Source organism: Leptosomus discolor, chromosome 12 (genome assembly GCF_034619465.1).
Source record: "Leptosomus discolor isolate bLepDis1 chromosome 12, bLepDis1.hap2, whole genome shotgun sequence".
NCBI classification, from domain to species: Eukaryota; Metazoa; Chordata; class Aves; order Leptosomiformes; family Leptosomidae; genus Leptosomus; species Leptosomus discolor.
This window is the reverse complement of record NC_141402.1, coordinates 17,101,168-17,114,015: the sequence shown is the minus strand read 5'-3', so window position 1 is coordinate 17,114,015 and position 12,848 is coordinate 17,101,168. Positions and strand designations below refer to the sequence as shown.

At 35.7% G+C, this 12,848-nt stretch overlaps 1 protein-coding gene across 3 annotated transcripts in view; it reads right to left on the bottom strand.

Moving 5' to 3' along the window:
- Positions 1 to 12,848, bottom strand: part of LUZP2 (leucine zipper protein 2) — a 201,006-nt gene that overhangs the window by 98,498 nt on the left and 89,660 nt on the right. For all 3 annotated transcript variants that reach the window (XM_086472209.1, XM_086472208.1, XM_086472206.1), the window contains exons 2-4: positions 9,704 to 9,821; positions 8,126 to 8,196; positions 5,010 to 5,091 (exon numbers count right to left, since the gene is read on the bottom strand). In XM_086472209.1, coding sequence (XP_086328335.1) covers positions 5,010 to 5,091; positions 8,126 to 8,196; positions 9,704 to 9,821 — 271 coding nt within the window. The remainder of the gene's footprint in view (positions 1 to 5,009; positions 5,092 to 8,125; positions 8,197 to 9,703; positions 9,822 to 12,848) is intronic.

Sequence of the window (12,848 nt, the reverse complement as noted above, 5' to 3'; positions counted from 1 at the left end):
CATACTGACCTCCATTGAAGACTATTCCCTTTCTTAGTGCTCTCAAGAGAATATTAATATTCCTTCAAAGCACTTCACTTTTAAATCTAAACATATACGAAAATTAAAGAGATGCAATACCAAAATTATTATCTGTGTGCTCTCTATATATAGCTTGTAAGTAGCAGCTTGGATTTTCCAGGGGAGAGATGTTCAAGACACCACAGTAACGTTAATTTAACCAACAATCCATGTTACTTAAACCAGTAATTTTTGTTAATTACTATTCACACACACATGCATCTGATATCACCGATATGGACATCTTAAATAGTGCAAACTTACTGTTTTAGCTCACCCAAATTATTAAAAAATAATTCTTTTACATTGCTTTCTTTTAAAAAGTAATACCAACATTAATTATGAAGTCATTAATTTTTTCTTTCATATTATAACAGCATTTTTAAAGCTCTTCTACTACATCTGTAACAACTGAAGAACCACTTAGTGATAAAATACAGCTGTAGAGAGCTACATATGACAAATTTATATGGCTTGGCTACTGGAGCTAATATAGAGACAGCCCTATCTATGCATTTAGACATCTATGTCTACTTTCATGTTTTAAGGCAGATCAGTCTGCATCAGACCATTTGCACGATGTTTTTAGTCAGTCCCAAGAACAAGGCATAATACAATTTTCCAGAAGAAACATAAAAGTTATACTTCCAGTTACCACACACTAATAGCATGATAAACAAGAGTGGACATTTATATAATGTCCATTGTATATAAAGTGTATATAAACTACAAGGCACAGAAACTGAAATTAAGAAACTTTCTACATCTCTTCCTCCTTTCCACCCACTCTTTGTTCTTGTTTGACATTCACCTCTTTCCACATGTTGGCTGCCTTTAATTACTATCTAGCTGTAATTATGAAAACACATAATGAAAATATATTGTTCTAAGGCTGAACTTTGCAATATTAAGCAAGGACACTGCTCTGTCTCCTGGAGACAAACATCCAAGGTACTCAGAGCTTTGTGTGTTTCAGAGCTCATTACGTTTATTAAAGGCAACAGCTTCCATCCAGTGGCCTTTACTCACAGCAGTGTGTGACCTTGAAATGTTCAAATTAAATTTTCCCCCATTGAAATACAGAATGCTTTAGCAGATGGCAGTGATCTAATTCTAAGAATCAGACAATAGTTGGTTATTCACTACAGATGAAGGATGGAAGAATACCAATATACCATCATCACCACACAGTCAAAGCTCAGCTGCACACTTATTTGCTTACCTCCAGACTTCTTGTATCTTGCTAGCACTAAGACGAGCAATTAAGATGGAATTGGAATACATTCGTTAACGCCTAACTATTTTGGCAATATCTGGAAAAGCTAATGTAGTCAATGTTATTTTTCATGATCCAAATTTCAAGTTACAGTGTAGGAATTGACTCCAAAAACCAGAGAGAACTGGTTAAATTACCTAAAACATAGGAAATATCCTTTCCTTTGGGAAGAAGTATTCTACAAAGTGTTAAATACTTTTAAAAGCTCTGACAACCTTTATCAATTGCTAGAGGACAACAGGTTATTCGGAATTGTGTCTTACACATTTTTAAATACATGCTGTATAACTAAACTCAGTATGGTGCTTCTGACTAACAAGCTTTATCTATTTAAGGAATGCTTTCTGATATACCAATAAACTACAAGTTCTAGTGCAAGGTGGTCTGCGGAGAAACCCCATCACAACCCAAGGCTTTCTAGAAGACTGTATTTGACCTTGAATTTTACAACATAGGACTACTCTAAAATTTAAACCATCCTTATAACTAATATTCCTCTGCACATTTTACTATCTCAGATAAACCAGCTTGAAACAAGAGGCGTAAATTTATCCTAGGCCTGCCGTACATTTTCTAGAAAAGACCTGTCCCAAGACTGACAGCTGCTGTTCTTCATATGTTAGAGCTACAGTTGCAGAAGACGCAAGAACCCAGAAAGGGAGTGCTCACTCCTGCGAAGGGTCCCCAGGTCAGCCCTCGGTGTAATTAGTGCTGTAAAGGACAGAAACGTCTTTACACCTCCTTTTTGTTTCCTCCAGCCTGAGTTACTGCTTCTGCCCTCAGAAAGTTGTTCACTACCTAGCAGGTACTCCATGGGCTGCTCTCTGAGAGATTGTACCCACCAACACTTCAGCAGATCCTCAGAACGGTAACTTTTTATCTCCCTGCCATTCTTGGCTTCTCTAGTCTTAAAGGACAAAAAAAAAAAAAAAAAGGGTAAGAATGCACAATAACGTTGCTAACATTATTTCTGATGAATCATTTGTGCAACTGATAATGAAGAGTCTTGCCACACATTGCACAAGACGTGGATGCAAAGTGTAAGGTGGCATCTCCTTTGTTCTTTTGGTTTGGTCAGAGTCCTTGAATACTTCCCAGGTTATTTTTCCATGTAATTTGACTTAATTCTTGTAAATTCTTACTTACACTTTGCATTTACTTAATAAAGAACACCTTCAGGTGGGTGTTCCCTGTTGAATATATAAAGCCAATTAACATACAGTAAGCATTGTATGATGCCTCCTTGGCAAATGCATAAAAGAAATATTTATTTCCAACCCCCCCTCCAGTGTTTTATTCATTTGGCTTTGAGAAATGTAATTCTATTCTTATTTACTCTGATGAAATAAATCAAGATTTACTTCACCAGATCCTGTAGAATAAAACCCGCTTAAATTGGATTAGAAACAAGACTCACAATTCATTAAATCAGAATTAAATTCAAGCTCCCATCCTCTAACTAGGCTTGCCTTAAAGTACCTAGACCTTTTTTTCATAGCATTCATATTGCTTTCAGGAAAATGTGAAACACATGGGGAAACCAGGTGTAAAGTAACCCTGTGTGACACTAATGATATTTATTTTAATTTTTATTGCAGCTGTCATCTGAGGATCCTGAAGCACTTTTTGAATACTCATTCAGTCTCACTGAATGGTGAGCTTCATTATGTACATTGTACCCTGAGGCATAAAGAAATAAATGTCACAAACCAAGGACACAGTTCTGCTTTCCTTAAAATCAGTACCAAATCTAATACGCTATTGTTGGCAAGTTTTACAATACAGCTCAAGAATTCAGTTTCTCTAACCAGCTGACACACTCCAAGCCAAGTTTCGTTACAAACACAGAGGGGTTCTTCCTGTTTTCTGCACTAGGCAATATTTTTGCTTAGAGTTAACAACAGATTTTACTTGACTCGTGCAGAACAAATCTTGTGTCCCGCAGTGCTAGGGTGTGGGCTGAATTTACACAAGGAGCTGCTGCTCAAGTTAAAAAAAGAACAGAGCCAATAATCCATTCACTACTTCTAAGATTTATTTAGCCACAGCTGAATTAGTCTTGAATATCAAAATCTAATACAGATATTAAATAATGAAACATGTTTTCCACCCCCAATTTGTAGGGCTAGAATTCATCGTGCTGATGAAACTACCGAGAATGTGTCTGTGCACCTGAAAAAGAGATAACTGTTGACCAGCACGTTCCGAATACTCAGCAGAGAAAACTAGGTTCTCATTTTTTCTTATTTCAGAACTATATATCTTGCCTTGGTACAAAACCATCTTAAAACAAGTGCAGAATTTTTTTTTTTTTTTTTCTTTCCTCAATATATGCTGCCCTGGTTATTAAGAAAGACCCCAAAACTGTTAAACTTTTCAAGTTCAATACAGCATTTTGCTTACTTCTTTTCTCCCCTCAAGAACAAAAGAGAGTTTTTGATCCCTAGACATAAGTACAAGTACCAGAATTCACTAAGTTTGTGTTGTGGGGCACACAAGAATAGGTAAAACAGTATCTTTACCCTTCAAACTTCTGAGCATCAAAGGTGTTTTCAAAAAACACGTTAATTGAAAGAAACCTGCAAAAGGAATACTTTAATTCAAATTCTACACTGTTTCTAATTAGCAGGTAGCATGTAAAATATGCATCTCACATCTTGTTCACCAAGGGCATAAACTTATATTTTGTTCGGCAAGGGCATAAAGCCACATACAAATCACATTCATACAAAAGAAGGCATTCATAAATATTTGCTAAATTTAGTAATTTTTTTTAAACATCTCTCTTGGAGGAACTCTTGTTTTGGGAGCCTGGAAGACAGGAAAGTCTTACTAAATAAACCAGTAATTATCCAATATAAAACTAAACATGGATCTATAAAGCCTTCTAGCAGCTTGTTTTGAAGTCCAGAGTTAGAATCACAGGACACTTGAGGTTTGAAGGTACCTCTGGAGGTTATCTAGACAAGTTACGCTCAGTGGTGTTCACGTTATAGGAATATTAACAACCAACATAGAAAAAAATTCCTTTTTACATCTTAGAATTAAACAGAAAACATGATTCTACTTTTTTATTCTGCCAGAACAAAATATGGCTATTTATGCCTCACAACATCACAGTGCTACACAAAAATCCAACCAATTGTACAGAAATCCAACCAATTCACCCAGAAATAAAATTTCATTAAAGCATGAAATCTTAATGGGACTTAATGCCTTCTTATAGTGATAATTAGATCTACTATGGTCAAAATCGGACACTCTATCTGTTCTGTTGCTGAAAATCGGTAGTGATTCCAAAAAAGTCCCTGGATGTATGACAGTGTACATCAGTACAGAGGAGACATGAGGGCCCATAAAGATAACCTCATCAGGGAAAGGACTCAGGCCCAAGTGTCTGGGCCCAGATCTCCAAAAGTGTATACACACACCTAAATCCCACAGAAGTTAGTGAAGACAGGAATCTTATCTGTTTCAAACATACAAACTTTTTCCAGCTCCTTCCTTCTGAACCTTGTAGAGTACTGATATACTTGAAATCCAAGTTTTTGAAATCCAAGTTTTTTACATGCAAAATTATTTGAGCTAATGACAAATTCTCGAGGCAGAAAGACTTAAAAAAAGACAGAAGAAACAAACAAAAATAATGAAAGAGGGACAGGGAATCACTCACAGTAGCCTGCTGCTTTTCTGCTTTCTCAGCTGCCTCATTAAGCTGCTTCTGAAAGGCCTCCTGGAGAGATTTCATTTCTTCCCTAGTTGTTGAAAACACAGAACACAAGATTCATCACAAGTGTCCATTAAGAAATACTTCTTCAGATTCAAGAAAAGGTACTTTTAATTATTCAGAGTAAGAGACAGATGTACTGTGTCTATGAGGCTTGCTAATAAAATCATAATGGCCTCGTGAACTACAGTGCCAACACAAGACGAAAATTATCTGTGAGGGAAATTGGCCACCTTTTACATCTACTGAACAGTCTGCTGTGCAAAACATCTGCCAGTGCATAATTTCAAGCAAAAAGGACTAGCACCAAAAATCCGAGGGAACTAGGTTCCTGAAAACGTACCAAAATTATCAATAAGAACTAGTTTATACCTGCTTTTAAATTAAATAAGTAAATAAATAAATAATGCTCTGATAAAACAACCTTCACCTGCCTTTTTCTAGAGACAAGCAACACAAAATTCAGTACAAGATTCTGGCATACAAGAAAAAACCCAGGAGAACAATTGCTTGCATTGGGCTTTATTTGAATCAAAAGCCTCCTTTGCATTACTGATGCAGTCAGAGAATTCCTCCAAATTGCAAGAATTGCTGTGGGCCAAGATCCTCTGCAGGCCTCTTCTTTCTGCCCACAGCATATGACACAGTTTGGAGCTGCGGCAAATTAGAAGAGGGACTTATTTCACAGGACAGCTGCAGAACATTTCCAGGGCTGTTGCTTTCGTGGATAAACCTTCACAGAAGACCAACACAGAACTGGGTTTTTGCACGGATAATAATTTATCCCAGTGAAAACTAAACTGGAATGGAAACCATCTAGTTCACACCAGACAGAACTCGTGAGCTGCTGGATCATCTTTCTTGCTGGCTGATTACTATTTCTAGCAATTTTGGCAACACTGGTACAAAACAGACTTAATTGAAGTGCCGATTGACAGCATGAAACCAATGCACCATCAGCACAATACAGCTCTCTTATGGTAGAAACAGATGCGATCATTTCAAAGTGCTGATAGTGCACAAGAAGAATAAAACTTGAGGCATCATAATAAGTGACCAAGGTTTACTTGCAAATTGGGAAGTACTGAAGAATTCACATAAAAGGGATTAAAAAAATTAATCTAATTTGAAGTCAGCAGAACTACATCTGCTCACACAAGCCGAGATTCTAGCACTCTAAACTTCACTGTATCATCCAGCATTGCAGAGAATAATCAAAGTACTGCTCATGTTTGTCCAAAGAAAGAAGATCATAAGATTAATATTAGGATATATTTTGAATTTTGGTTCAAATACAATAAATTTAAGCATAACACTATGCTCACTGTTTTTCACTCCAGATGAAGTACAGCCTGGGGCTCTTGGCAAATAAACTGCGACCCTTCCCTAGTGAAATTTTATTAGGGAGATTCCCTGGCATGTTTTTAACACTTCCTTCTTGCACTGAACTTCCACACCTCTCTAGAGGTGAAGTCCAGTAAGCCTGTAAACAGCTGTCAAGTACTTGCAGTAACTCCGAGACATTGTCTTGCAGTATATTGTAAAAACCTTTTATTTCCTGAAGGAGGGTGAGGGCTGCTCACCGGCGTATTGCACCGATCCAAGGTCTATCTCTGGAAACTGCTGTTGTGCAGTATACTCAATAGCTGAATCCCTTAGAAGCAAAATGTACTTTTGGGTGGACCTTGAGAGACTTTAAGGGGTGATTCAAGGAGGAGATTAGGAAGAATACTTTAGCATGTAGTAAAGTTTTCCTGTAGCAGACTCAATTTTCTCATATGCGACTAAGATCTATTCACTAAATAGTACATTAATACTTTCAATCAATTAATCTCTCTATTTCATAAAAGCTGAACAACAATCAAACCACTACAAAAATACATTCATGTCTGAAGGATGGAGTATGTGACAAGGGCAGACATGATGCTGAGATATATACTTTCAGTTGCACCCAAGCCATATAACATCTCAGTGTTCAAACAGGACATTAGCTGAAGTCTTGCTTTCAGCATTTAATAGATTTGTCCGGAATACCCAAAAGATCCTTATGTATCTGAGCCTTCTCTATCACAGTAAAAGTGAGAACTTCTATGGGTATGGTATTGTGGATCTTATTTGTTGTGTGTTGAAGAACTGAAGGTCATTTTAGCACAAGCCTTCTCTATTGCAATACAATTTTATATGTACCATTAACTGCAACAGCAGCAATAAAATTTAAGTATTGCATTTCTAACAGCAAAAGAAGTGTGAACTTTATTAAGTTTTCAAATATTTTTTTTCCTAAGGAAAAATATGAAGTATAGATGCATCTATTATATAATACTGTTTCAGCAAAGGTGATCCCTGTATTAGTTATGTTTTCCAGTCATTAAAACTGGTTTTATGTTGTTAGTTGCTGATCTGATTTCCAAGAATTAGGAAAAGTAGAATGATGAGAGTTGCTTGTTCTGAAGCACTACGGGACTTGAGACTAAGGACTAGGCTGGGAACTTACATTCCCAGACAGGGAAACTCATTGTTTCTGAAGTGCTCAATGAATTTGAAGTGAATACTTCTCTCTTCTCCTAACTGCCTTTCTCACAGATATGCAGTGCAAGTATTTCTTCATTTGCATGATGACTAGTGATTTTGAGTGTCTACATTCATGAATATTAAGAGGCCTGAATAAATATACATCATCTCCAATAATAATTAACTGGACATTACCACCCACTAGTAACTTTCTAAAAATTCCAATTTTATTCTTTTAAAAAGAAAATGTCACGACTAAACCTTCCTGAGAAATTCAAAATCCCTTTCTTTACCAGATATCTCACTATAGCATTTTAATATAATTTCCTATCATATGTCCAGTATTGGCAAATACATTATTTCTTTAAAAAACTTGCCAAAATAACATTCCCTGCCCTTATTTTACTGTTATAGCAGTATATATATACGGACAGAACATACTTGGGAATACAGTAGTGTTAATAGATTAAAGTAAAAGGTAAGACGGAGCTTCGTGGTCTGACAGTTTGCAGTCTGGAAATGGAAAGAGAAGGAAGGAGGTGGGGTCTTACCTTTGCTTTTGGCCCAGTTCGAGAAGTTTCTGCACATCATTTTTGGCTGATGCTTCATCATTTTTCAAAGACTGATAGCAAAGGAAGAACTCTGTTACCAAAGAGATCTTCAATATTATTCACCTGTGAAATTATTAATTTTTTTCCTCTTTTCATAAAATGCTCTCGGTGAATTACAGATACTACCACTTGTGAGAAATGGAGAAATAGCCTGACTTTTCTTTCATCATAACTGAGCAGAGGTAACTGCACACAGTTGTTTTTAAAATATTAAATGAAAGCTAAACAAATTAAATAAGTAATTTAGAAACAAACAAATAACTAAAAGCATTAAAATTGTATGACAAAGACAAGTGTGTATATACAGAAGATTATACTACAGCTTTTTGCCTATATCTGGATTCTGCAGTGTTGAGTCTAAAGTATCTCATAGTATCACTTTGCCAAATAGTGCCTTCTTTGTTACCAAAAGGTAACAAACGTTTCACTAAAAAGGAAGAAGAAAATCCCTACAATAATAAAGAGTGTTAAAGCACTCCAAAAAAAAAAAAAAAGAAAAAAAAAAAGGAAGAAAATATTGAAGAGTTCACATGAATTAGAACCAGGTAAGTCAGGAATATAAGACAATATAACATAATAATATAATATAGCACAGTACTGATACACAGTACTGGTATTTCTCTGTGAACAGATATAGTGATTATCCTCCTTACATTTTTCCCATCTAGCTTACATAAATACGAAGATAAAAAAAATCGGAAAAATACTGTCCTATAAAATGGCATGAAACAGAGAGACAAATCTCAACTGATAATGAGTCTAAATGTTTTCACCAGACTAACAGTCTATATCTGGAAAAGACAGGCATGTTCTTAAATGTACCTCTGGCGATTTCAGGACCCCAAATCCAGAGTAGGATTTTTAATCTACTTTTTACTCTGAGGAGCTGATTTGACTTCCAAGTTAATCTAACTATTGCCTTCTCAGCCTGCCCATGATACCCACAAGTTAAATGCAGAGGTATCTTAGCTCTAGCTGCAGGCTCACCTAGCACAATTTGTCAGCTAAACTTGCAAAGCGATGCCCTGCAGTAAATCCAGTCAGTCTGTGCAGACGGCATGTCAGGCAGGTAAAGTGACTGGCTAAACTAGGCTGAGTCTACGTAACTCATCAGCAAAGACACAACCTGCAACAGCAAAGAGAATCCTTTGTAGCAGCTGCCAGGACAAACATGTGGTAACTCCACTGAGACAGCTTATTCTTTTTCCCTCCCTTCCTTTTTTTGTTCTGCTATGCTCTGTTATCACATTGTAGTTTGGAAGGGGGGGGTGGGGTGTGTATTTTGTTTGGGATTTTTTTTTCAAATTGACAAAAGGCCCAACTCATTAGGATGATATTGTCCATAAGAACATTGGGTTTACTTAAGCACAAGACCAACAAAATAATAATCATTCACATATTTAAAAACAAAACAAAACAAAACAAAACACCAAATACTTTTTTTGTAATAAATAGATACCAATATGAAAAAGTCAAGGTAAGTAAGAAGATAGACAAGAAACTGAGACAGAACCTAACCTGGAGGTTTACTTTAATTCCCTCAAGTTCTTTAGAAGTCTTCGACAGTTGACGGAGGATATTGCTCCTTTCCTTAAAGACTTCTTTGAGCTGTCTTTCCAGTTCTTCATAGCCCTGTCTAACACAGAAAATAAAAGCATGAGATATTCTCCAAACATTACTCAATGCATTTGAAAACAGTCTTAGTTCATCCAAACTAAATTAATTCCAATGCTTTTTATAAATCCCAAATCTGTGTCCCCCTGTTCACCTATATAACAACTTACTTTATCCTAATGTAGATAAATAGATGTTTTATAGGTCAAAATAATGTGCTGCATCTAAGTATGCAAATTATCAGACTGAAGCACTGCAAATGGTGAATTGTCTCTGACGAACAGGAGGCAGAAAGGATGCATTTAACATGAGTGACACTACATAGAGTGAGATTTTTCTTGTTTTAAAATATATTCCATGCAAGAAACCAAGCAAAACTTTGAAAGTATGAAGTTTTGTGACACCCAGTGCTTTGAGGGAAGGATGAAGATTCAGATCTAGTCTAACTTTGTAAAATCTATTTTATTCCACAATTTCTCCTCACTTAAACTTCCTTACAGTATAAACTAGAAGTAACAAGTAAGCTAAGAGGAATCAAACCTAATTGTTAATTAATGGATAAGTCAAAATATTCTATCCTTTCCAAAATGGTAATTTTTTACTTGGAATGTAACTGTACATTTTCAAGTTTTTATAAAATTCACAATGAAATAAATCCAACACGTATTGTTTTAGGTTGGATGAAATACAGATCCAACTCTCATATTCCATTTCAGAAAAGAAGCAAACATTACAGTTAATTCTAAACCAACATGCTTTTTCATTTAAAATTGTCATTTTGAGGAAGACTGATCAGTGAATTGAAATATCCATTCATTCTACAACTTGATTTAAATTTTGTTTTATTTTTTTCCTCCTTGCTGTACATTTGGTTCTAAGAAGGGGCAAAAAGAACCTCAGCTCTGCAACACATCAGTACTATTTTATAATCATACCCAAGACCTTGAAGTTAATCAGGAATCTTATGGTCCTTTAATGGATTTTGAATAGACACTTTAGCAAAGACACTCAGTAAAGCAAATTAAATATGTTATCTAATATCAGTCCTATCTATTTTAGCAATAGACAGCTCACAAAATATGGTAGAGTTAGGAAAAGGAAAATTGCTCTATATTAAGTGATACTTCAGATACCTAGAAGAGATGAAAGTGAATAAAAATGTCTCTCTCATCAACACAAGACTTTAGGTAAAGAATCTTAACATTATATTGAAGCTTCAGCAATAATTATATTTGGCTTTGGTAGAATGTTGCAAATTAAAAAGTGTAGAGTTCTTTGAGTTTGCATCTTGCAAAGTACAAAACATCTCCAATTTCTGCTTGCTGCTGCAACATAAGAACTGAGATGTTTTGGTCTGCAATGTAGCACCCAACGCTTTCAGGGTTCAGTGAAGATCTTCAGCACAACTGCTAGGTCAACTGTTTAATTTTACAGTAGAAGTTCTCTTTTAGAGGAAAGTTGAAATAGGAAAAGAAGAGAGATTCCCTGTCACCCGCCCTAAATTGTAAAGTTTCCCAGGATGGTAAAATAAAAACTACAATATTTCTAATACATGCTGTATCGGCAAACACAAAGCTCAGCTGTCAGTAAAATATTTTATTCTCTTGATAAGCTTTACTTTTTCTTTCAATATGTGGATGAGCTTTATTTTCAAGAAACTATGGTTTCAGATCATTTCAATTATATTCATCCACCAGAGGAAAGAAAAAACACAGGTGTAGTGGGGGCACAAGAAATACCTCTGAGAACGACTGTAAGACGACACAGGAGTGAAGTCAGTGTAAGGAGATAATGCCAGGAGGCAGCTACACTTACCTACTAGTAACTAACAGCACTTAGAAGTAATTTGGTTATCCTTGATATGAATAACTGATGTTATCAAAAATAAATTCTCTCAAACAGGGGCCATGGAGTTACCCTCGTCATTGGTTTACAGGAAAATCTATATGCCAAGGTTATGAGCCTTGCAGAATTTAGCATTATTTACATGGAGGGTTCAGTTCAAATTTTTCTATCAAATTGAATGAAAGAACCTGTACGAATTACATCTAACTGTTGCTTGAATACCTGATAAGTATTAGCATTCTGGTCGTTACATGCCGTGTAAATAAAATCTCCTGCATAAGTTTTAGACAGAATCACCTATAGGTTTTTTTGGTAGCACTCCAGCTATGTGTGATTTTAAACAAGTTATACATCACTGTAAAAGAGCTGGCTCACCTCAGCAGTAACAATATTATATGTAATCAGCCTGACAAGCTTCAGAGAATACTCCCATTTTAATTTGCCAATGAACAGAGGTCAAGGAGGAATTTCCTCCTGTTAAAATAATTTCAATAAGGTCATCAATTCCATTCCTCTTTAAGCATCACAAAAAGTGTGTTATGCCTGATGGTGTCTTTTGCCTTTGAAATGGCATGCTTTTGTTTAAAGTTAAAGCCTGCATTTAAAAAAAAAATTACCTGCAAGAGGTAACACTCTGTTTTAAAGATTGCTTTAAAGTAACACCCCTCTCCAATTCCAGTTTAGCTTGAGCATTTAAAGGCCCTCTGTCCTGCCCCCAATTATTTTGACCCATGGCTATTCAGTTGGCACAGGTGTCACTCTATTGTCTTGTAAATATCGATATGTACCGGTTTGCATAAACCAGGACTTTTCCCGAATCTTTAAATTAAAATTAATATAAACTATGCACACCTTTATATTCTCCTTCATATTATCTTTTATGACACACTGGACAGGGAGGTGGAGACAAAAAACCAACAACCAACTTACCATAACTGAGTCACAAAACAAAACAAACCCTCAGAACTATTAGAAGATAATTAAAAAAAAAAAAAAGAAAGTAGAATGAAGATGCAAGACATAGCTATCAGATTTATTAACTATTAGGTCCTAAAAGGTTTTAATTCTGGACAATATTATCTCTGATCTCAAGCTTTGATTCTTATCACTGTCTCCAAGAACAGTGCCCATGTATTTGAAGACAGTAAAATTCAACTCTGCACCCATGTGACAAGGAACAAACCCTCAGATTAGCCCCATCTCT